We start from the raw sequence: 27,104 nt of genomic DNA, 5'->3' as shown, positions 1-27,104 counted from the left end.
TTTAACGTGTTTCTCATAGAAATTACACTTTCAGATCAATAATATTAATGTAAATTTACTAACATTTTGTCAACATTAGGAATAATAATTACAGCATTATTTTTATAAAACAAATTAGAGTAAAGTTATTTAACCTGAATACTACCATCAGCGACTACAGTTCATCCTGAAAATACTGGATGCTGAAAAGTCTTTTTTTGCAGGTATAGGTGAGCTACAAATTTCTCCCTAGACTTTTCTCTTAATATCATGTCCATGTTCTGGCTTAAAGTGAGAGCAGTGTCTTCCAAATGGCTGATAATTAGTGCTTACCCTCAGCATTGCCCTCCTTTTCGGAATAAGGCCTAGAGGTGAAACTTGTTTTCTTTCTCCCCTTTGAAGACTTTGGCAAAGCCTAGTTGTTCATGGTTCTCAGGAGGGACATTGCTGGGAAATGGGATCCTCTTGATGCCCAGGACAGATACTATTTTGTGCAAATAGCCATGGCAGGAGACAAGACCAGCAGCCTTGCTAATATCTTTGAGCTGTATGGATTCTGTAAGCCTTCTCTCTAAAGCAACACTATTGTTTGGTGTGGGTCACTCTGCTTTAGCTGGATAACACATTGTTTTCCATGTGAGATTTTTCTCCTTTGGGACCAGGAGTTTAGCTGAACTAGAACTGGGGAAAGTAATAAACTAGTTTGCTTCTTTGTGCTCTGTGTGTGTGTTTATAATATATGAACTGTGAGCGCTACATAATGCAAGGTAGTAATGTTCTTTTAACGACTATGCTTAAGAATGGGGAACAGTATCATTCCTTGGAAGAAATCTTGAGAAGATCAGATGAAATGATACAAAGATGTGGAACTTGAAGTGGAGCTAATGGAGGCAGATCAGAATTGTATCGAGCTAAAGAAGAAATTAAGATCAGTTATCTTTAAGTTCTATTTAGGAGTTGAAGTTTAATCAGGAGGGAAAGGAAAATGTTTTCTGTAGCTGGAGGTCATAAAAGGAGAGGTAATGTTCTAGAATTAGGCACATTCAGGTAAGAAGCAATCTTGGAGCAGGAAGTTACCTGAGTCACCCTAATTAGAACTGCTTAAAAATAGGACAACTAAAATACTGGTGGGATTAACCTTTCTAATGCTCCTGAGAGAAGGGGGGAATTAACCCTAAGGCATACTCCAATGTCTTTTCCTGGAAGCCCTACCTCTGCTAGATGCTCTAACACCACTTTTGATTTGTTTTCTGCTTACATTTCTGATTTTTCTATGGCATTCGCTATTCTTAAAAAGTTGGACTACCCAACATGGTGCATCAAAATGCACCCCCTTTTGTTTACAGATTTATTTAATAATTTCATATAAATTATCTTTAATTGTTCTAAAATTTTCTGTCGCTTAAAGCTATTGCTGTAAGACCAAATTAATTCAACTTCTAAGTATCCGTGCTAATGGGTAATTTATCCAAATTGGCGAGCTGTTAGTGCATTCATGATGCCCTCGTGATTTTAAGGACATAGGTACATTCACAGGAAGAAAAACACAAATTATTACAACCACAGTAGCCTTGACTCCAAAGTAGAAACCTTCTAAATTGGTGACTTTGATCACATGATGAATCAGGTACAAGAATATTTATTAATTGGCATAGATATATTCTATTACTGGAAATTTATAAGGCAAATTGCTGTCAGAAGATACAAAGAAGTAAGTAACATAATATAGCTGTAAGCATAAAAACTGACACTTTGTTAATTCTGTCAAACTGAATGGATTGGATTTTGAACTTCTTGCTTTTCTTCTCATGAAGCATACTGTTTTCTGTTTTATAGTTCTTGAAGCTTTATAAGAAAATATTCAGGGCCCAGGAGATGGAGAATAAACGAATTGTTATGGTGATGAAAGAATGGCTTGTTTTCAGCCAGAGCCTCAAATGAGTTTTAGAGAATCTTAGCTGCTGTTTGTTTTCCCCTACAGAATAAATATCACAGAATGTGTTCCTTTTGTGCTCAGTCTCTCTATCACTGATATTTATACATGTTAAAATAGTGATCATAACAGTTACTGACTTCAGTTTTATTTGCTGTAACTTGATTCATTAGAATCCTTCTGTGATCTCTTTCCCTCACTGTTTCAATAAAATTCATTGCATTTTGCATGTGCTTGTATGAGCCTCCATGTGTGTGTGCATGTGTATATACATACCCACCCGTGCACATATACTGCGCAACATCAAGACCATTCCTGCTCCAATATTCAAATTGTCAGTGCCTTTCTAGTTTTAACTGTTGATGTCTACTTCTAGGTCCAAGGGAGTTTAAAGAGTTTGAATAGATTTTTTTGTGGGGAGCAACTCGGACTAGACTAAGTTACTGGAATTAAGACTTATTCTATGCATCTGCTCTCCCACAATATGGCGCTGGGAGAGGAGGAAACAGCTTCTGCTCAGCTGCCTCCAGTTCAACCAATAAACTGTAGGACCTGCTCCTGATTGGAGGAGAGCAGCGTACTCGGCGTGTGGGTAGCAGAGTTGGGATTGGTGGAAGAGGACTATAAAGGAGGAGAGAGACAACATGCACCAGGAACATCTAGGGGAACATCTATCTGAAGGAACACCTGAGCAGCCCCCGAGAGAGCCAGCCGGCGGTATGCTGCTCCCCCACGGAAGTGGGGAAAGTGGCAGGGGGAACTGCCCTTCCACGGAGGTGGAAGGGTTGGTAGCCAACCCGGGAAGAACCAGCAGCAAACCCGGGGAGGGCCGAGCAGACGAAAGAACAGCGCAGGGTCCTGTGTCGTTCCTCTGCGAAGAGGGGGAGCGACAATTTTTGAGTCTTTTTTTTTTTTTTTTTTTAATATGAGAGGCAGGAAGAGAGAGACAGAGATTCTATGTGTGTGTGTGTGTGTGTTCTCTTCTTCTAGTTCACTACCCAAATGCCCATAATGGCTAAGGCTGATCTGAAAATGGAGCCAGGAGTCAGAAGCTCAATCCAGGTCTCCTACATGGGTAGCCAGAACTCACTATGTGAGTTTTCACTACTACATCCCAGGGTTTGTTTGAACCTGAAGCTCTGGTTGGGAGTCAGAAATGGGGATCAAACCCAGTTACTTAGATGTGGGGTGGGGGCATCTTATCCCTAGGTTAAATGCCTGCTCCCATATTTGTAATTTTTTCCTGTTATAAGAAAGGGGTTTTAGAATTCATGTGAAATCTTGAGGTTTTGTGGGGTTTTAAGCATTTATAAAGTCTTAATTTATGTTTTAGTTTTATTAATATAGTACTTATGGAACTTACTGCTTATTTAATAATGTGGGGCTTTTTTAAAACAAAAAAAAAAGATTTATCTATTTATCTGAAAGACACACACAGAGAGAGAAAGTGTCAGAGATCTTCTATCTACTGTTTCATTCCTCAAATGGTTGCAACAGCTGAATCCAGGACCCAAGAGTTTCTTCTGGTCCCCCACATGGATGGAGGGTCCCAAGCATTTGGACAATCCTCCACTGCTTTCCTGGGCTCATTAGCAGGGAGCTGGATCAGAAGTGGAGCAGCTTGGACTTGACCTGGAAAATCTGGGCCATTTCTAATAGTTCATCATATTTTATGGAGTGCCTACTTTTTGCCAAACTCTGTCCCTAGATGCTAGGGAAACAGCAATGATATGAACCGATGAGATTCTTGCACTAATGGAGATTACACCCTGGTGAGAATGATATTGATTATAATTTTCATGAGCACTAAAAGAAATAAGCTGTGAATCTGTGGCAGTTACACATGACCTGGCCTGAAGGTTGTTTCTCAGGGAGTCATAAGACTGGCTCAGATAGGAATGAGAGAAGTAGGTGAGATGGTCAAGACCACTGCAGCAGTGATAGCCTGTGAACAGTCTCAAGAAGAGGAAGAAGTAGGACTGAGATGGGGATGCTCTTTGAGATGTAGCTACCGAGGTACATGGGACCAGCTTGGGAAGTTGGAGGTGGTGCTGAGAATCTGGATTTTTTTTTTTTTCCTATGGGGAAAAAGGAAGTCATTAAATAGATATCAAGAGAGATGGGATGTTCAAAGTACACTATGGAAAAGACTATTCCAGCTGTGCTGTGAAAAATAGATTGTAGAGAGAGAATGGGGGCACTATCATCCATGGAGATAGCCTCTGGAGTTGAGCAGCGTGGCTTCGAACCTAGGTTCTGATATTTGTTAGTCTATAAAGCAGACACAATAATAATAGTTGTTTGTGTAGCTCTAAGAACTAAATGAGATCGATATTGTAGTCTCTGGAACATAATGTTAGCAATAAAAAAAACCTGGCAGTGACTTTCACTAGGGAGGTGGCAATGAGGATGGAGATTGGAAGACTGAAAATTCTTAGGAGGCTGTGTCCATAGGACTTAGTAATTGGCAGAATGTAGAGGGTTACAGAAATACAAAACTCAATGGTTACTAGTTTTAGCATACTACAAGAATGCTCAGTTAAATTTATATTTTAAGTTTTTCACAGAAGCAAACATTGTATTCTATAGGACTTTTACTAGAAAAAGACAATTATTCATCAGAAATTCTAGTGGGCATCTTTTATTTTATCTGGCCATCCTTACCAAAGATGTCTTGGGGTTCTAGACTAAGCAATTGAGTAGATGATGATGTTATTTGTTGAAGTGAATATGGTTAGAAGAGAACTACTTTTTAGTAGAAAGATTATGGAGCATGTTTAAATGCATTGAATTTCAGGTGCATGGGAGACACATTAGTGTTATGTAAGTTATTTACTCAAATTTTCTTTGGTCATGATTGACACACACGTGGAGAACAGGTATATGGGGCCAGTGTTGTGGCACCATGGATAAAGCCACCACCCACAATGCTAGCATTTCATTCTGGAGTGCTTGTTCAAGTCTTGGCTCTTCTGCTCTCTATCCAGCTTCCTGCTATTATGCCTGGGAAAGCAGTAGAAATTGGCCCAAGTGCCTGGGCCCCTGCCACCCATGTAGAAAACCATCATGGAACTATTGCCTTCTGGATTTGGCCTGGCCCAACACCTGCTAATATGATTATTTAGGAGAGTGAATGAGTAGATTAAAGATCTTTCTCTCTCTCCCTTTCTCTCTGTCACTTTCCCTTAACCTTAATCTGTAAAAAAAAAAAAAAAAACGAGCTATGCATTTATATTAAGATAATGATAGAGTGTTATGTTTTTGCTTTCTTTTTTTTATTTTTATTTTTTTTGATGTAACCAAACTGTTATCTTTTTTTCAAAGAAGACAGGTTGAAATGCATATGTAAAGATTCTTGATTTCTTTATTTCTAGGTTTTTATATTGCTCCAGGCAATGACACTGGCTGCCTACCATGTTCATGTCATGCAACTGGTGCAGTTAATCCCATCTGTGATAGCCTCACTGGGCAATGCACCTGCCATGATGCTTCCATTACTGGGAAAACCTGTGACCAATGTAAAGATCATTATTTTGGATTTGATCCCCAGACTGGAAGGTAAATCATTGTAAGAATTATTAATTCGATACCTTATTTATTTAGAGTTGCATTTACTCTTTCTTTGCAAGCAGTAATTTTTGGCAGTCTTAAATCTTTATCTAAAGTGTTCTTTTGTAGTTATATTTTTGATTTTTTGACATCTGCATTTATTAAACATAATGGTGATATTTGTATATTTCCTAGAGTGGAATGGAATGCTATTTTTTGATTGATGAGCCCTGTACTAGAGTCTGCGAATATTGAAAACATAAAAATCCATTTTCTCTCTCAAAATTGTTATAATCTGGCTGTAGATATAAATGCTTTAAGGTATATCTTTAGAAGAAAATACTTCCCCTATACATAAACATATAATAGCTGGCAAATATTGTATATGCCTTCTTTGTATGGCACCTGAATTTATTGTTTATATATTAGTTTATTATATACATTTGTGTTTTCCTTACCTTTCTAATTTAGATTTGAACACAAACAGATGAGAAATATATCTTTGCATTTTGTCATGATTTCTTTTTCAGTGTGTGAGTACAATCTGAAAGATTACTTTTCAAAGGTACATAGTGTTTGATATTTCTTTTTTCTTTATTTTAAAATTTTTATTAATATATGGAGAATAGATTTCATGTTTTTCATAGGTGCAATTCTAAGAAGGAAACCACTTCTCCCACCTCCCCTCTCCCTTCCAAACCTTCCTGCTTCCTTGCTTTTTTTCCTTTAATTTTTGAAAACATAATTTAAGTCTACTCTATAATCATAGACTCAATGCACCACTAATCATAATATTCAATAAGTAAAAGGTAGGAAGACCACAGTTCCAAAAGAGGATAAACAAGGGTTAAAAACAATAATCCTATTGAAATCGAAGATGACCCCCTAAAATCTATATCAAACATGTGGCCCCTTAAAGTTCCCCAGAAGTGCTATCTGGGGTGCCACATGTGCTACTGGAATTTGGGGTGCCATACGATATCACCATATGCTTATTAATAAATCCCCAATATTAATAAGCCCAAGAGGGTTCTTGCCTAAAATTTAGAGAAGAATTCTAAATACCTGCATAAATAAACAAGGCAGCATGGTACATTTTAAGCTTTTATTTAGTGCGAAAGATGCATAGGAGAGTGAGAGCTTTATCTAAGAGAAAGAGGTAATTCTGGGTTCATACCGAGCACCAGGAACCAGCCATGGGGAGGAACATCTAGGCCAGGAAACCTAGAGCAGGTGGCCTGAAGGCCACATGACCTGGAGGTGAAGGGCTACAGCCAGCCCCCTCCTGGCAAGAGGCCAGGGAAAAGAGAAGGGCAGGGCGTGGACACACCTTGTCCCAGGCTTTTAACCCACTTCCAAAGGGGAGTGGTTAATTAACCAGATTGGCTCATGGGCACCCAGGTGTGGCCAAGCAGGGGCATAAGGTCACACAGGGGTGTGGTGAAGGTATCAGGGTGTGAGGTCACACAGGGGCGTGGCAAAGGTGTGGTCTTCCAGCTCACAAACCTAATCGATTTTAACCTGTATGCCTGCCTACTTCACTATCACAAGGTGTCTTTTTCATTCTTATAAATTTTTGAGTATTCCATGTTAACTGCCACATATCAGAGCAAAGATATGATAGTGGTCTTTTTGGGACTGGCTTATTTCACTAAGTTTAATGGTTTTCAGTTGCATCCATTTTGTTGCAAAATACAGGATTTCATTCTTTTTTATGGTGAGTAGGATTCCATAGTGTATGCATACATTTTCTTTCCCCCATCACTAGCTGATGCACATATGGTTTGATTCCATCTCTTAGCTATTGTTTTCATCTCATTGTTTTCACTACAATAAACATGAGGGTACAGATAAGTCTTTCATATGCTGATTTCCTTTCATTTGAGCAAATTCCCAAGGGTTAGATGGCTGGGTCATATAGTCGATCTATTTTCAGATATCTGAGGAATCTCTTTACTGTCTTCCATAATGGTTGTATTAGCTTACATTTCCACTAACAGTGTATTAGAGTATTTCACCACATCCTCGCCAGTCTTTTATTTATTTATTTATTTATTTATTTATTTATTTGATGGTCGCCATTCTAAGTGGGATAAGGAGAAAACCATTGTAGTTTTTGTAGCTTTTATTTGCATTTCCCTGATGGTAGTGATCCTTAGCATTTTTCCATGTGTCTGTTGGCCATTTGAATTTCATCCTTTGAAAAATGACTATTCAGTTCCTTTTTTGAAGATTGATTGATTGATCGATTAGAAAGTCAGAGTTACAAAGAGGGAGAGAAGCAGAGAGAGAGAGAAAGAGAGAGGAAAGAGAGACCTGATTCACTTCCCAGGCAGCTGCAATGGCCAATACTGGGTCAGGCCAAAGCCAGGAGCAAGGAGATTCATCTGGGTCTCCACGAGGGTGGCAGGTGCCTAAACATTTGGGCCATCTTCTAATGCTGTTCCTAGGCTGTTATCATGGAGCATGATCAGAAGTAGAGCAGGTTGGAATTGAACCAGTACTCATCTGGGATGCCAGTTTGGTAGGCTATGGCTTTACCTGCTATGTCACAATGCTGGCCCCTATATTCTATTTCTTATATCCTGTGCATCTTCAGGAATTTGCATTTACTCATTCCTATATTTTTGAACATGTGCTAAATACCAAATTCCATGTATGTGTGTGGATCAGATCATGAACTTGCATAGGTTTTAGACTGCATTTGTGAATTCTTTGTTGTCCCTGTTCCTAAGTAGCTATTTGCATACTGAACTCAGAATAAATACAACAAAACCAGTCACATCTGTTTCTTGGTGTTTATAATTGCTTAATATTCAGGGACTGAGACTCTCTGGAATCTTTTAAACTCATTGCCCCCTATTGCCTGCCCTTTGGCTGTTAAACTCCTTGTTAACACCTCCATTAGAGTGTGGACAGGATAAGAGGGTAATTACTGAAAAAGAACTTGAACTAGTTCATTATGGCTTTCTTTTCTGAAATTCAATTTGATCAAAAAAATTAGAAATATTATTTAAAATATGAAAAAATATTTTTGTTCTCATTAATATATACATGTATATATTAGCTATTAAATATAGATGGTAAGCAATCCATGATTTTCCATTTCTATTTTCATAGGAATGTTATCTTGGTAACCTGAGAGCATTAATACTCTTTCCCACAGAGACTAAAGCACTCTGAATGAATGTAGAAAACATGTGACACAGTAAATATTAAAGAAAATGAAATATCAGAATTTTCATAGTGAAATTATACCCAGTTTCTGCAAGTACTACTTCCATTTTTTGATAAAAAGATGCATTTCTTTATTTTGAGAGTTACAGAGAGTGAGAGACACATGCAGACAAATCTTCCATCCGATGGTTGCAATGACCGGGGGTGGACCAGGCCAAATTCAATAGCTTCATCGAGATCACCCATGTGGATGGAAGGGGCCCAAATTCTTGGACTGCTGCTTGTCCCAGGTCATTAGCAGGGAGCTGGATTGGAATTGGAACAGCTGGTACATGGGCTTGTGACCATAGAGGCCACTGGTGTTGCAGATTGTGACTTTCTCTGCTAAGCCACAATGCTGGTGCCTGCCATTTGTACTTATATACACTTTTCACTGAAAGAGTATCCTCCGTATTTTCCAGTTGGAACTGCTGGGTTGGTTTATCACACTCCTGGCCACTCTGTTGGATTCCTCATCTTTTCCATAATGCTGACCACACTTACCAAGAGAAAAATCTCCTTCTCCGATCAACTGTTTTCCTTTAACTCCCGTGCTCATCAGTGGCATTTTGTGGCAATCTCTCACCCAGTTTTTGTTTTAATGATCCCCCTTGTTATTCTTCCCAGGTTATCACCAATTCTCTACCTCCAACCCTACTCAGTGTTCAAGTAGTATCTTACTGTCTCAGGTTTCTCAATACATACATAACTTCCTTTTCCTTTTTATTTTATTATTATTTTTAAGTGAAACCAGATTTCCTTCATCACACTACTTCTGCTACCCTTCAGTTTCACAAGTTCAAGGCTGACTTCTACCCCATTCTTTTCTGCCCCATTATCTGCCCATCTCACTCCCCACCTCAGTTTTACCCAGGACCAAGAACTGCTAACAGGAAAGTCTCCTATCACCTAACACTGCAGTAGGCCTGGTTGGCAGTGGGATTTGATTAGGTTAACAGGTAGCTTGAAATATTTAAATTGATGAGAAACAATAGGAGCCAACAAAGTTGGTGTAAACTATGTAATTGGAAAATACTAAGCTGGTTCTCTCCTGGTTGCTCCTCTTCCAGGCCAGCTCTCTGCTGTGGCCAGGGAGGGCAGTGGAGGATGGCCCAAGTGCTTGAGCCCTGCACCCGCATGGGAGACCAGGAGGAAGCACTTGGCTTCTGGCTTCGGATCAGCGCAGCACCGGCTGTAGCAGCCATTTGGGGGGTGAACCCACAGAATGAAGACCTTTCTCTCTCTCTCTCTCTCTCTCACTGTCTAACCAGTCAACAACAACAACAAAAAAAAAAAAAAAAAAAAAAAAGAAAAAAAGACTAAAATTAAGAAAGCAGATTTCAATCAAATTAAATGGATGAAAGCAGGTTTGTGTCTAGCAGAGAGAACCAAATTGAAAAACTGTGTAGGTTTCTAAAGGAGATGGAGACATCTAGATTAAGTATGGGTTCTAAGTGAAAAGATTCATCGTATGTTTTAAGTAAATAAGACTGAATCCCCTTACATGCTACCTGGCATATATTATATTGATTAGTTGAGAGGGGGGCCTACTTTTTAAGAATTATAAATTTCTTCTTGGAGTGTCAAGACTTTTCTTCTGTCCTTGTTCTCATTGTCAGACTTCCAGCTTTTAATTTATTGAGTACAATATCTAAGGGATGGTATTTTTCCCCTTTCGTCCCCAACATCTGCCATTACCTTAAACTACTTTGACATGACCGATGTGGTTCTTTGGCCTCTTTATTCACTTAATTGCGATTCCAGCAGCCAATTTCCATGGCTGCACCCTGGATTTTGTGGTCAGTTTTAGTTTATCTACTTTTCAATTCTTTCTAATTCCATAAATATTCTATGAGCATATCACATCTTCCCAATTCTCTCATCCATAAACCCTCTCCTAACCCGTTCCTTAATCCATAGTCCAGTATTCCTAAGTAGTCCTATTCTGATTAGTCCCCTCCCTAACTTCATTGGCTTCTACTCTTAGACTAGGGAAAAAACATTATAATTCTGATTGATGTGAGCTAGGTGCTTACAAGCAAGATCTCTCCCTTTTGCTGTATTAAGGATCAGCTCCTGGGATGTTTGCCTTGCTCAGGCCCTGAGCTTGCGAGGGCCTGAAGAAAGACCATGTACCAGTGCTAATTGGAAATACTACCATGGATATACTTCTCATCGCTGCACTTATGTCACCCTTTAACCTACTGCCAGTCTTTCTTTATTTCAGGTCAGTGCACTTGCCAAAATCTAGCCCTGTGTTTCATAGAAAAAAACAGAACTAGAAAAAGATATCCACAGATTATCATCTATCTCCAGTTTTTCTATGATGGTGCACAGTCTTAGTGTTTATATCTAGTCTTAAAACAATCTAAGAGTTTTTCTGCTTAACATTCTCCTGCTGCCTCCTCTTGATGTGGTTCCCTCTTGCTTTTCTCCTCTTGCTTCTCGCTTTCTGTTTCCTCTTCATCATCACCATCTTCCCTTCAAACTTTGCTTCATCAAGTCCTCCCTTCGTTTAAACTTAACTCTCTCTCCACTGCCCATACCGTAGCAGTGTACAAATAAAGTCCTCTGCAACATCCTAAAAACTACTTCACTTGTCTCTGCACTGCTTCATGAGACCTGATAGCTACTGTCTAATTCCTCTCTTCATTTGCTTCCTAACATTTAAAAACAGGAGTTGTTTGCCTTTGCTCCTTCATTTTTATTCCTTCCCATCCATTCTTCAACCTTCAAGCTTGGTGTATACAATAGCAGAACTTGTAAAGTATGGACAACCAACAATAAATTAGCTGAAAACAAATCAAGGACAAGGTATCTAGCTTGCTATAATAGAGATAAGTGGGCTAAGGAAAAGATAGACTTCGAGCACATGTTTCACTGGCAGAATGGAGGAGTCTGTGTGCTTTCCACTTAAGACCAGTTTTTAGAAGGTCGTTTTAGATTCCTTGGAGTGTAACATGAGGCTCCTGTAGCTTGGGAGGCCAGCACACTGATGTCTGTCTCAGACCCAGAACTTCTGAAAGAGGAATGACAGTCTGGCTTGATTTGCACAGATGAGTGGGAAGAGTACTCTCCATAACTTATACCTCCAGAGTTCCAGGCAAGGAAGAGAGTGTATCTCATGACCAGTGAGGATTCCAAGGAAGAAAGTCAACAACAGGAGTCACTGTGCACTTACTCCTCATGTAGGATCTCTGTCCTTAATGTGCTGTACATTGAGATTTAATGCTATAACGAGTACTCAAACAGTATATTTCACTTTGTGTTTCTATGGGGGAGCAAACTGTTGAAATTTTTACTTAATGTATGCTAAACTGATCTTCTGTATATAAAGAGAATTGAAAATGAATCCTCATGTGAATGGAAGGGGAGAGGGAATGGGAAAGGGGAGGGTTGCGGGTGGGAGGGACGTTATGGGGGGGAAGCCATTGTAATCCATAAGCCGTACTTTGGAAATTTATTCATTAAATAAAAGTTAAAAAAAAATCCTTCAGAAGACCACCCAAAAAAAAATAAGTAAATAAACTTAATAAGCATTCAGTTGAAATGGAGATGCATCTGAGGGAGAGAGAGTGATAAAGAAATCACAAAAGCACCACCTCTGGAGAAAATTGACTATATACATATTTTAAGGTCAGAGACAACAGACTGCTTGGAGTTGTGCTGCTCTGATGACTCCCCCCCTTCCTGCAGCCTGTGCATAAGAGGTGACTAATAAATAGAGAAGGGGTCATCCAAGCAACTGGCTCTGTTTGTAAGCTCTCTGCTTTCATCACATGCTTGAGTTTATGTTTGATTATTGAGAAGGTATAAAAATGAATTCTTTTATGCTTTCCATTCCTTTCTTGAATGAAAGTATTCTTGAATATCTTTGTTGACTTCTGTTTGCTGTTGTATAAATACTAACATGAGCTATTTTGAAATTGTGTTACAATGGTGGCCAAAATATATGAGATTTGATGTGGCATAAGAAATTTTTGTTTATTCAAGGAAAAACTTCACTCATAGCCTAAGTGTAAAAAAGATACTAAGTATGAGAAAATAACTATGCTTGTTGTTAAAATATTTTTAAAAATAAAGAAGCCAGCTAAAGTCAGTTGAATGTATCTTCAACTAGGCACTATAGAAGGTTCTTACAAATATAAATTTATTTTATTAATTTCCAGAATATATAATAGATTATAGATCTTTTATTATTAAAAGATTGTTAAAGGATAGGATAGAAGTATTTATTTTGGGTAGTTGAGAAATAAACTACTTTTTGATGGAAGAAACTATAAAGTTTCTTGAAAAAGATCTGCAGATTTTGCTGTCTCCCATGGCTACCAATCACATATTCTTTCTTATTATAGATTATGTAAGATCCTGCAAGAAATGTCATTTTTTATATGTTAGTAGCACTTATTTAATGTAATGTAATAGGAATAACACAAGGTTAGGTTTTAGGATTTCTGTGCTTCAGTTCTGGATTTTCCACTTGATCAGGTATATTAACTTCCTGTTTCTGATGTAATAAACTTCTACAATTTTATGACTTTAAATGATACAGATTTATTATCTTATAGTTCTGGAGGTCAGAGGTCCTAAATTAGTTCTATTGGACTAAAATCAAGATGTCTGCGAGCCTCTTTTTTTTTTTTTTTTTTTGAAACTCTAAGAGAAAAATCAATTTCCTTGAATTTTCTGGCGACCACTTAGTCTTTAGCTCCAGCCTCCTTCCTTCATCTTCAAAGCCAGCAGAGTAGTGCTTGCTTTCTTCTCATTTTTTCTTATCTCCTTACATCCTTTATTTTTTATTTATTTTTTAATTTTTTTGACAGGCAGAGTGGACAGTGAGAGAGAGAGACAGAGAGAAAGGTTTTCCTTTGCTGTTGGTTCACCCTCCAATGGCCGCCACAGCCGGCGCGCTGCAGCCAGCGCACCGCACTGATCCGATGGCAGGAGCCAGGTGCTTCTCCTGGTCTCCCATGGGGTGCAGGGCCCAAGCACCTGGGCCATCCTCCACTGCACTCCCTGGCCACAGCAGAGAGCTGGCCTGGAAGAGGGGCAACCGGGACAGAATCCGGTGCCCCGACCGGGATTAGAACCTGGTGTGCCGGCGCTGCAAGGTGGAGGATTAGCCTATGGAGCCGTGGCGCCAGCCACATCCTTTATTTTTAACTCTCATTTTCTTGTTTTTCCTCATAAGGATCCTTGTGATAACATTGTAAATTATTAGATAATCCATGATAATCTCCCCTATTTAAAAATCTCTAGTTTAATCACACCTACTAAATTTTCTTTTATAAAGTAAAGTAACAGTCACCAGTTCTGTGGATTAGGACTAGAACATTGTTGGAGGTGGTTATAATTCAGCCTATTAAAACAAAGTTTATTAATCTGGTCTCAGGACTAAATCTGACCTACCACATGTTTATGTAAGATTTTACTCAAGCATGATAAGTTTCATTCTTTACATTTTTTATGGCTGCTATAGCAGCAGAGTTGTTACAATAGAGATCATGTAATCTACAAAAACATGAAATAAAGATATTTCAAATGTTCATGAAAAAAATCCAATGAAAGGAAAAGAAAAACCTTGGTGCATAAAATTTGCAAATCTATGTATAATTCTTACAATACACATTTTCCAAGACTACCAGAGTAATATAATACAAGGGGACTTCAAAAAGACTGCAAAAGTGAAATTTAAAAAAAAGTAAAAATAGAGGGGCTAGCATGGTAGGGCAGTGAGGTAAGCCATTGCTTGTGACACTAGCATCTGGCATCCCATATCAGAGCATGTTAGAGTCCTGGCTGCTCTACTTCTGATCCAGCTCTCCACTAGGGCACCTGGAAAAGCAGTGGAAGATGGCCCAAGATTTGGGCCCCTGCCACCATGTGGGAGATTTTTTTTTAATTTATTTTTAAAGAATACAAATTTCATAAGTACAACTTTAGGAATATAGTTATTCTTCCCACCATACCATGTGGGAGAACTTGATGGAGTTCCAGGCTCCTGGCTTCAATCTGGCCCAACTGGTGATGTTCTGGCCATTTGAGGAGTGAACCAGCAGATGGAAGATCTCTTTTCTCTCCCTCCCTCCTTCCATGCCACTGTGTCTTAAAATAAATTTTTTAAAAAAGTATAAACTATTTCTCAACATAATGCCTATCAACTTCATGGCAGGTTTTTTTTTTTTTTTTTTTTTTTTTTTTTTTTTTTTTTTTACAGGCAGAGTGGATAGTGAGAGAGACAGACAGAGAGAAAGGTCTTCCTTTGCCGTTGGTTCACCCTCCAATGGCCGCCGCGGCTGGTCGCTGATCCGAAAGCAAGAGCCAGGTGCTTCTCCTGGTTTCCCATGGGGTGCAAGGCCCAAGCACTTGGGCCATCCTCCACTGCACTCCCGGGCCACAGCAGAGAGCTGGCCTGGAAGAGGGGCAACCGGGACAGAATCCGGTGCCCCGACCGGGACTAGAATCCGGTGTGCTGGCGCTGCTAGGTGGAGGATTAGCCTATGGAGCCACAGCACCAGCCAGTTTTTTTTTTTTTTTTTAAAGATTCATTTATTTTATTTGAAAGTCAGAGTTACACAGAGAGAGGAGAGGCAGAGAGAAAGAAAAGTCTTCCATCCGCTGATTCATTCCCTAATTGGCCGCAAAGGCCGAAGCTGTGCTAATCCAAAACCAGGAGCTTCTTCCAGGTCTCCCATGTGGGTGCAGCTCTCCCAGGCCACAGCAGAGAGCTGGGTGGGAAATGGAGCAGCTGGAACTAAAACCGGCGCCCATATGGGATGCCAACGCTTCAGGCCAGGGTGTTAACCCACTGCGCCACAGTGCCAGTCCCTCATGGCAGTTTTATAATCAGTGATGCCCGCCACTTAGTCTATCCCTAAAAAACTGAGGGTTCTGAAGACTTAATCATGTGAGTGTGAGTGTCATCTTTTTATGATAATCCAAGAAAAATGAGTACCCTAAAAAATACTTTTAAGATAAGGAAATAAAATGCATCAGAAAGAGGCAAGTCAGAATTGTAAGGTAGGCATATTAATGATGTCCTATCACAACTCTCCACAAATTGCTGTGCAGAATGAGAATTCTCATGGTGGACAGGAATCCTCCAGTGAGGCTTTCCAGATGAGACAATGCCGGTCCAATTTCCTCTTCAGTAAGCCATCATGTGTGTATGGCCTTGTACATTCAGAGTGGATTCCAAAGCCCTAAATCCTTCTCCTGTACTTCTGATCCCAGTGCCGAGAGCAACAGATGTTATGATAAAAGCGTTACAGTGCTGTGATAAAAGGAAAACTAAGACCCTCAATGAGCCCTTATTTCTCTGTGGAGATGAAATGAACTCTTAACCAGGGGAAAACCCAGGCTCCTCTAGAGGGCACTTCAGACCTCACCGAATCCTGTGCAAGTGAATTGCACTGAGAGCTGTGGGCTTGGGAGTCTGAGCAGAGTCTAGCCCTTAATGAAAAGCTGTCTGTTCCTTCCAGGTGAAGTTAGCCAGAGGGACAGAGTTATGCCAATGCAAAAGATGCAAAAGGGCTCAAAAGATCTAAATTGCTTTGGATCTACAAACTCCATTAGGTTTTTCTTTGCTGTCCTATCCCAAGTCTATAGCTTTCCTAGTGTTGTATTAATGATCATTTTCTTTATTTCACAGTATTTAATGAAAATTTATTCTGAATCAGCCTTTGTGCTAGGAACTGATGGAAGAAAATTCTTTGCCCAACTTTTCCAATGTTCCTTTAAGCCTTTTGTTTATTTATCAATAATAATTGTATGAAACTCCTTAGCAATTTGAGATGTCTTCCTCCTTTGTTCTTTGTGTTGAATGCTCTCCCCATCATTCTTCTTCTGCGAATTAGAAAACTAAGAGCAACTACATGCCCTTCTTCCCTTCTCTTTTCAATTTATCACCTTATCCTACCTTCCAATTTCATATAATGGATGTTTCTTAAGGCTACACCTACCCACTTTATATTGTGTCTTACCTTAGCCCTAACTTAGCTATTTTTTTTAACCTCTGCTTACCCTTCTAGCTTTATTGATCACCATTCATCATTATGAATTTAAATCCTCAAATTCTGAATGGCTTACACTTTCACAACATCTCTTTCTTTTCCCTTTTTCTTTTTTTCTTTCTTTCTGATTTGCCTGGCTCATTCCTATTCATCTCTTAAAATTCAGCCCAAGTGCCTGTCTCACCAAGCTAAGCAGTTGCCTCGTGTCTGCATAATCTTTATTATTAATGCATTTTTTCTTTCACATTAGATTGTGATCTCCTTGAGGACGGGGGCAATTGTATATCATTCCTCTTCACCTCCTTGATATTCGTTGCAGCCCTGGAATATAACTGGCCCTCCATGGATGTTATTCTGTCAATAACTGCTAAAATCCGTTCATGGTCCCTTGAGTTGAAGCCCTAGACAGAAGAAGGGTATGCAAAGAAGAACGTTGATAAAGACATCTACATCATAGAATATAGCCCTGGACTCCCTACTGTAGCCCTCCTACAGATAAAGGAGTTTCTAACAATGACATGCACTATTGAAACATACTCCCCTTCATTAATGGTCATGTTTCTGCAGTAGTAATAATTGGCATGACTCTTTTTCATACAATTGGAAGAAACTCCCAGGAAAGGAAAATAGATGAGATTTGTGATTCAAGGGACAGAGGCCAATTAACTTCTTTTCTACTCTATCTCATAAATAGTGAGCTCCATAGGGGCCCAAACAAACCATAATAGCAGAGTGCAGGCAGAGATTAGCAATGCTTTACTCCTCTTTTGTTTACCATAATGAACTGGTCAATAAACATCACAAATTGTTTATCTATATACATCTTGACAGATTGCTTTTTATGAAATCCATTTAGCAAGTGAGGTTTTCCCATAAGGGTGAAAAATGAAGATTTTAAACAGATTGTGGGAGAAGCTCTGGCTGCACCAGGAGAGTCAGTGTAATAAAGGTTTCTTTATATTAATATTACAAAAACAATTTATCCTGGCAAAATCAATATCACAATTCAACTTAGCTTGGTGTTTCCCTTCCTAAGCTTAAAGTGTCTTTTCCTTTATTATGTATAATTTTGTTTTAATAAAAGTGAAATATATTTCATTTAGAAGATACTCTCGAGGAAGGATAACTTATACAATGACATCAAACTTGTAGCTTATTGGCTGAAGAACTCTTGGAAATGTTTAAAATTATATTTCAGTGGCTGAGAAATTCACAGGAATCATTTTACTTTAACTTTAATTACAAAACTATCCCCAGAGTCCTTTGGGCTAGAAACAAGCCACAATATTCAGAAGAGTCTCCTCCGATGAACTCATTTAGGGAAAATTCTCTCCTACCGAAGTCAATTATAACAAGTCAAATAAGTTGAATATAACAGTAGCTGGGATTATAGACTATAAAGCTAGGACTAGACACATTTAATTACTCACAACAGTTCTTGCTTGCCTAAGAAGTGATTTATTTATTCCATTTGGACTTGGAACTTAATATCCCATAGATATTGACATAACTGACTTGGAGTTATGTGTGTAGTGGTTGGTTGGAAGAAAATAGAACTACATCAAGGAAAGGAATTATGTTATACCCTGGAAACTATTACTCTAAATGTACTATATTTAAAGCGAGTATGATTGTCTCATGAGTGAATGGTAATAAAAACTGAAATACTCAAGAGACTTATTCCAGAGGAATGGTGCCGTAGTGTGTATGTACACACACACACACACACACAGGCATTGGAGAAGCTTCCCTCTTATTTATGGTTGCCAATATTACATTAAAAGCCTCCTTGCAATGTACTGTAAGTAATACCATATAATGAAATTAACAGCAAATCAAGTATTTCATTCCTTCTCTAATTCTGTTTTAATTCCACTGCATGATTTTTTTTTTTTTAGTTCCAATACTTAGCCTAAACGCAAAATCTATTTCTCATGCAATGCTGATGTAATGTATAGAGATAGAGGGCCTAATCTAGTTGTTGGTAAGGGGGAAAATGTCCTTTTATTTTGACCATAAAAGGGCAAACTACAGTAAGGTGGTTTGCAGGAGAAACTGTACTTTATTTATTCCCAAGGGGATATTAGTCCATAAAACAAATTTGCAGCTTATTTGGCAGTCCTAGCTTTTATCGGCCTTTTTAAGGGTGTTGAGTGATTACCCAAGAGATCACACTGTAAAAATTGCAGTGAAGTAAAGTAACTCTATCCACCAGCATCTTTATTAGGACACATAGGTGAATTCATTTAGTGTTGTTATAAATGTAGCACACGGAGAGTCCCTGTTTAACTGTGGGTCATCTGCTTACCTGTGCTGTTTCTTCATCTCTCATACTTCATGGCACAAAAATTGTTTATCTTAATCAGTGCCATTGGCCTTGGCTAAGTGTTTGAATAATTCAGTCTCAGGCAGCAAGTTTCAGTGTCTGTCTCCCTGCATGCCAGGACTTTTATTTTTACAGGCAACTTTGGGCTCCAAGAATTTAAGTTGCAGTGGAGTTATCTCAATATATTTATATCATTAACATCTTTTCATAAGTCATAATAATGCTCTATGCTCCCACCATCCTGGAAAAATGAACTAATGACATAAAACAGAAAATTCGATATCACCCATATTAAAGCTTCAAAAATATTTGAACCTGTCTTCCTCAAGTGATTTTCTTAAAGAAACTCCATCTTCAAAGAAATAAATGTTTTTTAGGGAAAAGACTGATTCACCCCCAGTTTCCTATTTTGTAATTGGATAGTTACTTGAAAAGATAATTTTATGAGTACCCAGTCTAACATTTTAGATTTTAGCAGAAATGCTTTTAAAAGAAAGAAACATTTGCAATATTGTTAATGGAACAATTGGTATTCAAACTAATTTGTCATCTGTATCATGACAGGTAAAAAAAAGCAACGTAATGTTTTTATTTGGCCATTAGTTTACAGAAAGAAAGTGTCATACAGTTTTTATTAAGGGTAGCATTTTGATAAAGATATGTTCTGTTTTTTCATTTGGCTCAAGCATCCTTTTCAATTTGTTGGCTAAAGCACACCATCTTACTGCACAATATTATTGATAGGTGTAACTTATGCTATGAATTATTAATCAAAATGCTATTCTCTTTGATGGTTTATTCGTCTTGTTTTCAGATGTCAGCCTTGTAATTGTCATCTCTCAGGAGCCTTGAATGAAACCTGTCACTTGGTCACAGGCCAATGTTTCTGTAAACAATTTGTCACTGGCTCAAAGTGTGATACCTGCGTTCCCAAAGCAAGCCACTTGGATGTCAACAATCTATTGGGTTGCAGCAAAAGTAAGTAAACTTTGGCCCGCTACTGGTGTGTGATGCAGCAGCACGCAGGGAATAGTGCCCTATTGTTTTCTTTCTCTGTTCAGGACCCGTCTGATATGCCTAGGTGGCATGTGGAGAAGTTAGGTGAGAATTGAGAAAATTATACTATGTGGAATTTTTGCACTATTCCTTTGTCAAAGAATTGGAATTGGCAAAATGATTATGTTTTTAGTGAGGAGTTTACCGAGGTTTGTTGGAATGAAATTACTAGTCAGGTGACGGCAGTTCTGGTTTTCCCAGGACACTGGACTTTCAGTGCTAAAGTCAGAACAGGATTGGTTAAACTGAAATGGTTGTTCACCCTCCCATGCAAAGGCATTTCCAGGTGAATTTCTATAAAGTGTAAGGTTTTCTTTTATTTTTTTTTAAAGATTTATCTATTTATTTTGAAAGTCAGAGAGAGAGAGAGAAAATTTTATCAGCTGGTTCACTCTCTGATGGCTGCAATGGTCAGCACTGGTCTGGGCCAAAGCCAGGAGCCAGGAGCTTCTTCTGCGTCTCCCATGTAGGTGCAGGGGCCCAAGCACTTGGACCATCCTGTGCTGCTTTTCCCAGGCCATTAGCAGGGAGTGGGAACATAAATGAAGCAGCCAGGACACTCATGGGCACTCATATGGGATGCCAGCATCAAAGGCAGTGGCTTTACTTGGTGCACCACAATGCCAGCCCTGGTTGATTTATTATTTTTTTTAAAAGAGAATGTTTCCTTTTAAAAATTAATTAATGAAGTAATTTGAAAGCTGGACAAAGATCCCTCATTCCCTAATTCATTCTGTGAATGCCCCCAATAGCCAAATTTGGACCAAAAGCCAGAAGCTGAGAACTTAATCTGGGTTTCTCGTGGGTGGCAGGATCCAAACTACTTGAGCCATCATCTGCTGCCTCTGAGGGTGCACTTAGGCAGGAAGCTAAGTGAAATTTGAACCCAGACATTCAGATTTGGGATCTCCAACTTCTGGGCCATTTGACCAGGAAGATTCATTCTTATTTACTATGAGCATTTTTATTTTTAAAATTTTTATGCATGAAATACATGAACAAATTTCATGTATTTCATAGATACAGATTTAAGAGCATAGTGATGCTTCCCACCTTACCCGCCCTCCTGACCACACTGCCACCCTCCAGTTATGCCTCCTTTCTTATGTTTTCTTTTAGATTGTACAGTGACATACTTTCAGTTTATTTTATAATCATAAGGTTAATTTTCTGGGTACTATTCAGTTTGTTCATACGTATTTTCACAATTATTGTTCTTTATAACAGTATATTATTTACTTCTATAATTGATATTTCTTTCGGCTTTGTTAGTTGCTTAAACATTGTTCATGTTTGTATTTTGACATTTATAACTTTTGAAGTCTCTACTCACTCTCTGGTGCCTTGACTTGACCTTTCAAGATCACTTGCATTCCTACAATTTCATAGCATATCGGTGGTTTCTCTGTTTAATTCAAGATCATACAATAGTACTTCAAACTGTTTGTGGTAAATAGAATTAAAATATAAGTTTATTTGGGGGCAATTTTTTAAGTCCATGCATTCTTTTTCATAGTACACAATTCCAAACCTTCTTAAAATTCCTTCATATCTGTGAATTTTTTCAAAAACAAATTTGAATCAAAATAAACTTAACCTAAGCTTTTTGAAATACCATTGCATGCCATTATCTTTCTCATGATTCCTAAGAAATGACTGCTGGGAACAAGTGGTAACAGCCCTCCATAGCACGCTCTGCATGTGCTCTCCTTGGGTGTCCTGAGACATTCGTGGTCAGGTGCTAGGAAGCAGCATGTGTTGTGACTGACCACTACAGACTCCACCCCTGCACCTCCGCTATTTGCATTCAAGAGAGAGCAACAGAGGGAGGGAGGCAGGGAGAAAGAAGTAACAGATCGTTGGACTCATAGCATCCCTACTAGATTTTGAAGTAATAGGAGGCAGGATATAGCTAATAATTAACAAGACATATTTAGATTTTGTCCCTGTGAAATTTCTTTCCAGTATCCCATATTTCATTCATCCCTATGGATTTTAGTGTAAGTAAAATTGGAGCTACTTTGGTTTTTCTTGAGAAAGGACTATCATAATTGCCTTCGTGTTTAAATACAGTCTACATCCAAATGTGTATTTCCTTGACCACTTAGTTAATATCTGTTACTCTGGGATGTATTAGTTAGCTTTCCATTACTGTAACAAAAGACCTGGGGGAGAGTACTTATGAAGTAAAGAGAGTTTTATTTAGCTCATCATTTCTACAGTTTACAATCCAAATGATAAGGTTAAAGTTTGGCCCTAGGGAAAGGCCTAGGGCTAATGGCATCTGGTGTCTGTAGAGGGAAAAAAAAATCACATGGTGAACTGCAAGGCAGAGAGAGGTGCTGGGCCCAAACTCAGGCTTTTGTAACAACATTCTCATGAGAGTTACCTTTTAAGGACAGGCCCATAAAAGACACCTCCTCCACAAGGTTCCACCAATACCTGATAGCATCACCCTGGGGACCAAGCCTTCAATATACGAATGTTTGGAAGACACCAAAATCACAGTCAAACGATAACAATTGTTTAGCTATATAACTCACTGATATGTGTTCAAGTAAACTACAATATTCCTTTTAGATGTGGGTTATGGATTACCATTTTAACACAATCATGGCATCTTTATCTGCAACACATCTAATCTTGGTGATTTCTATATTGGTCTGATATTCCTTCTGTCTGAAAACTTTGACACCTGTTTTACTTTTGCGATATCTTCTTACAGCTGAGTCATGAGTTATGCCTCAGCGAAAAATGGATTGGTCACCAGAAACATAGCCCACATTTGTTACTGGTAGATATTTACTTTTAGTTTCATGCTTTTCTTTCATTGGCCTTAACACGCTATTGACTTTCCAAGTGTTTTGATTTGTTGTAATTTAAAAAACTTTCACACCTTTAATTTTTCCTCTTTGTATATATTTCTTTTGATTCTTTAAAAATTGTGACCATTACTATGACGCACATCCCCCAACTACTTGTGGTTATTACTACTCTTGTTTTAGGTTTGAATTTAATAGTGTTTACAAAGCACTGTGTAGAATGAGAAGCACAGCATCAGCAGAGGTAATTCATTAAAGAAAAACAACTTAGAGAAGATTCTAGTTGAAGCATAGACAACCAAAGTGACAAATGGTGATAGGTAAGGAGGGGCAGGAAAATGCCAGCTATGGACTGAGTGTGAAGAGAACCAGCTTTCTTTCCTGTTCTAGCTTGGTTTCCATATAGTATTTGCTTCTCCTGGCAATGGCCAGCCAGAACAGTTGGCTTACCAAAGACATGATATCATTGAAAAGGAGCAGAGTGTTACCTATTGTTGAAACTGTGAATTAGGCCGGCACCGCGGCACCAGCACCCCGGGGTTCTAGTCCTGGTCAGGGCACTGGATTCTGTCCCAGTTGCCACTCTTCCAGGCCAGCTCTCTGCTGTGGCCAGGGAGTGCAGTGGAGGATGGCCCAAGTACTTGGGCCCTGCACCCCATGGGAGACCAGGATAAGTACCTGGCTCCTGCCATCGCATCAGTATGGTTTGCCGGCCACAGCGTGCCGGCCGCAGCGGCCATTGGAGAGTGAACCAACCGCAAAGGAAGACCTTTCTCTCTGTCTCTCTCTCTCTCTCTCACTGTCCACTCTGACTACCAAAAAAAAAAAAAAATGTGAACTACCTCGGGCTAGTGTGTCTGTCTCTGTGCCCAAAAAATGCCAAGCATGTGTTTTCCTTGAACATTATAAAAGCCTCATGGTGTACCTCTACACAGTTTGGGAACTGTGGGGTTAAAACTTTTCTGTATTTTCTACTTCCCCAGAAGGGTCAGTGGTTTAGCAATAGTATCTATGATTGATAGATAAATTGATTGATTTTCAGCAGGGAAGGGCAGTGCAATCTCATCAAAATCCGTATGGCATTTTTTTGTAAAATTATAGAAAAATTCATTTGAAACTTCAAGGATCCTGCTATCTTTGAATGCTGAATGTCCCACAACTACCCATTTGTTAAAATCTTAGTGCCTGGAATGGTGCTATTGTGAGTTAGTAGGACCTTTAAGAGATGGGCTTAGTGGAAGATTCCTTGGCGAGTGAGAGCATGAAGTCTTTCTCATGTGACCTCTGAAATTTTTGCAAGAGAGTTGATACACTGGTAAAAATCTGTGTTTGGACCTACTTGCTTCTTGCCCTCTTTCTGCTCCAGTTCAAGATGTGACCATTTGTTCCTACATGTCCCACTATGATGTGCCCATATCTACCAACCTTACCAGAGGCCAAACGAATGGGACTATACAATCTTGGACTTGAACCTCCACAACTGTGGGCTCAATAAACCTTTTCACTTTGTAAAGTTAGTTTCCTAAAATATTCTATTGTAGTAATACAAGGCGTTTAGATCTTAGAAGAAAAAATAGTAAAAAAATTATGTATTAATGCTGGATTTGTCAAGAATTTCTTTGATATCACACCAAAAATGTAGGCACAAAATGCAAAATCAATAAATTCAACTTAAAAAATTTGTATGTCAAAATGCATTGTCAAAAGAGTGGAAGGATAGCTCACAAACCTGGTGAAAATATGTACAAATCACTTATCTGGTAAGGAGTTAACATCATCGAAGGAAGAGAGATACAGAGCGAGATCTTCCATCTGCTTGTTCACTTCTCAATTTTCTGTGACAGGTTTGGACAAAATTAGCTGTCATGAAATCCATCTTGGTCTCCCACAAGAATGGCAGGGACCTGCGTACTTGGGCCATCTGCTTTCCAAGGCTCATAAACAGGAAGCTGGATAGGAAGCAAAGCAGCTGAGACTTGAACAGGCACTGGAATATGGGATGCTGGCAAAGTGGTGGCTTAAAGTTTTGCATCTTAATGCTGGTCCCCAAACTGTTTTCTTGATAATGGAGATTAATTGCTAGTATATTTAAATATTATTGATGTTAACTTGTTGACATGTGGCATGTGGCCCCGCTAAATCAGTTTATTATACATGAATATAAATAAACAATAAAATTTTCAAATAATTTGAAAGAACAGAAAACTAACATACACACACACACCCATCCTTTACTATTTACCCGCTAATTTACTATTCCATTGATGTTCCTTTTTCTCCTAGGATTTGATGTGCTCTCTTTTCCTTTCAGCCTAAAGATTAAAAAAAAAATATACACTTCTAGAGGACTAATCTGCTAGTAATGATTTCTTCCAGCTTTTGTTTCTTTTTTCACTATCTTTTCATTTATGGTTTACTTTCTTCTAGATATAAAATTCTTGATGGCAGATCTTTTTGTTTACTACCCTCAATATTAGGGACAATTAGGTCTTTTCTATTGACTTTTTAAATGAATTGATTCATTGTTTCATTGAATTCTTAGAGCTTTATGTTAAAATTATTTAGGTTACTAGACTGTCTTTAGTAATTTTTGTAGGCTTAAATTGTAGACAACTTTCTCCTCCGGTGTGTCCAGTGTCTGCTATCTCTAATCAGTTTTTAAATTTTAAATTTTTTACTTTCACCTTGGCTTCCTGGGTTCACCCCATGTTTGAATCAGCCAATTGGGCAATCCTTGTGTCAAATCATTCCAGTCTTCTGGAAAACTTTTGGCTTCCACCAATCAACATGTGAATGGGTTAAGGAATGCATTCAGAGTTATAGCTTGGTTCTCAATTGTCTTCAGTTTTCACTGGCTCTCTTTTCACAACATATCCACGGTTTCTCAGGGAGCAGGGAGCTGTGCAGAGCTTAGAGTAACCCTTCCAAGCCTCTGCTGTGTCCAAGATAACCTGTTTATTCCCTGGCAAATTCATCAATTCATTCAACTGTGAGCATATCCCAGGAAGGCAGATCTGTGAGTTTTCCATGGTTTCCAATTGGATCTGCCACTGTCAGCTGGCAAAATTATAAATTTTTGCCCCTCTTCCAAGTCAGTCCCCCTTTTCACCAAAGTTGTTGGTATTTATGGCTGGCCCTTCTATGGTAAAGCTAGCATACCAAAAAATTGAAGTAGGGATGAGAGAGTGGCCCTAGGCTCCTGAAGTGCCTACTCAGAGCTTGCCTAGTTTGTCTGGAATAAATTTTCTGAACTTCCAGTCAGTCTTTTATTTCAGTGTCCCAGAAATGGTTACAATTGTGTCCAGGTTTATATTCCAAACTCCTCATACTTCTATAACCAGAAAATTTTTTCAAATTTTTCTTTAAAATATCTTTGGCAGTTTTCTGGTAGTTGTTTTATTTTTTAAATTTCACCTATGGAAGGCACATGCATTTTTTTTCCTCAGGAATCATCACCTACTTATTTGAACTAAGAGCTAAGTTATATGACCTCATCTTCTCCTGTAATTGGGCATTGCACATCACTAATTTTCTGAACAAAATAAAGAGTAGAATTGATGTGTGGGACTCATAGGCGTAGGGCATACCCTTCATTGAGTGTGGACTTGGTGCTCATCCTCCTGGGATATGTAGGAATGCACAACACAGAGGTAGAGGGAGTCTAGGCACTCCCAGGCCAGTGCCCTGGCTGAAAAGGGAGATGAAGAAAGGAAGAAGGGAGGGCCAGTGGGAGGGAGAGAAAGGAAGGAGATGCTGTGGCGGGGAACAGAAACAGGTACATCCCAAGGGTTCTCATAACTGTCTTCTCTTAATTTCTCTTCCTAAGAATATAGTTCATAATTCACAGTGCTCTACTTTTAGGAGATTGAGATGATAATATAAAGAGTCTAGATGTTTGGAGCCCCCTCCAGCTGTCTTTGTTCTATATGGTCCCATCATCTCCTTGGTATTTGATCAAGGCAAGCATTTACTTACTCCATGTTCACAAGCAACCTCTAGTCTGCAATAGTATTTCCAGTCACTGTTCATTTATGTTTAACTATGTACTTGCTTTCCAGTGGCATTCTGGCACCAGACCTATGAGTTCAATGCAGGGTATGTGTGATCACTTTCCTGTTAGGATATTAATATAGAATGTAAGCTTAGTAAATATCATTATTTTTCTGTATGTATCTCAAAAGAGGCCTTTAATGATGTTTGTGATGTAAGAT

At 38.8% G+C, this 27,104-nt stretch overlaps 1 protein-coding gene across 6 annotated transcripts in view; it reads left to right on the top strand.

The window, feature by feature from the left end:
• Window positions 1–27,104, top strand: part of USH2A (usherin) — an 848,241-nt gene that overhangs the window by 217,737 nt on the left and 603,400 nt on the right. For all 6 annotated transcript variants that reach the window (XR_011381453.1, XM_070055318.1, XM_008268426.4 and 3 more), the window contains exons 14-15: window positions 5,287–5,470; window positions 19,830–19,993. Coding sequence is in view for 5 of the 6 variants with exons in the window: in XM_070055318.1 (XP_069911419.1) it covers window positions 5,287–5,470; window positions 19,830–19,993 (348 nt within the window). In the remaining variant the exon portion in view is untranslated. The remainder of the gene's footprint in view (window positions 1–5,286; window positions 5,471–19,829; window positions 19,994–27,104) is intronic.

The sequence above is a fragment of the Oryctolagus cuniculus genome, chromosome 13 (assembly GCF_964237555.1).
Source record: "Oryctolagus cuniculus chromosome 13, mOryCun1.1, whole genome shotgun sequence".
Classification (NCBI taxonomy): Eukaryota; Metazoa; Chordata; class Mammalia; order Lagomorpha; family Leporidae; genus Oryctolagus; species Oryctolagus cuniculus.
This window is presented reverse-complemented; position numbering and strand designations above follow the sequence as displayed.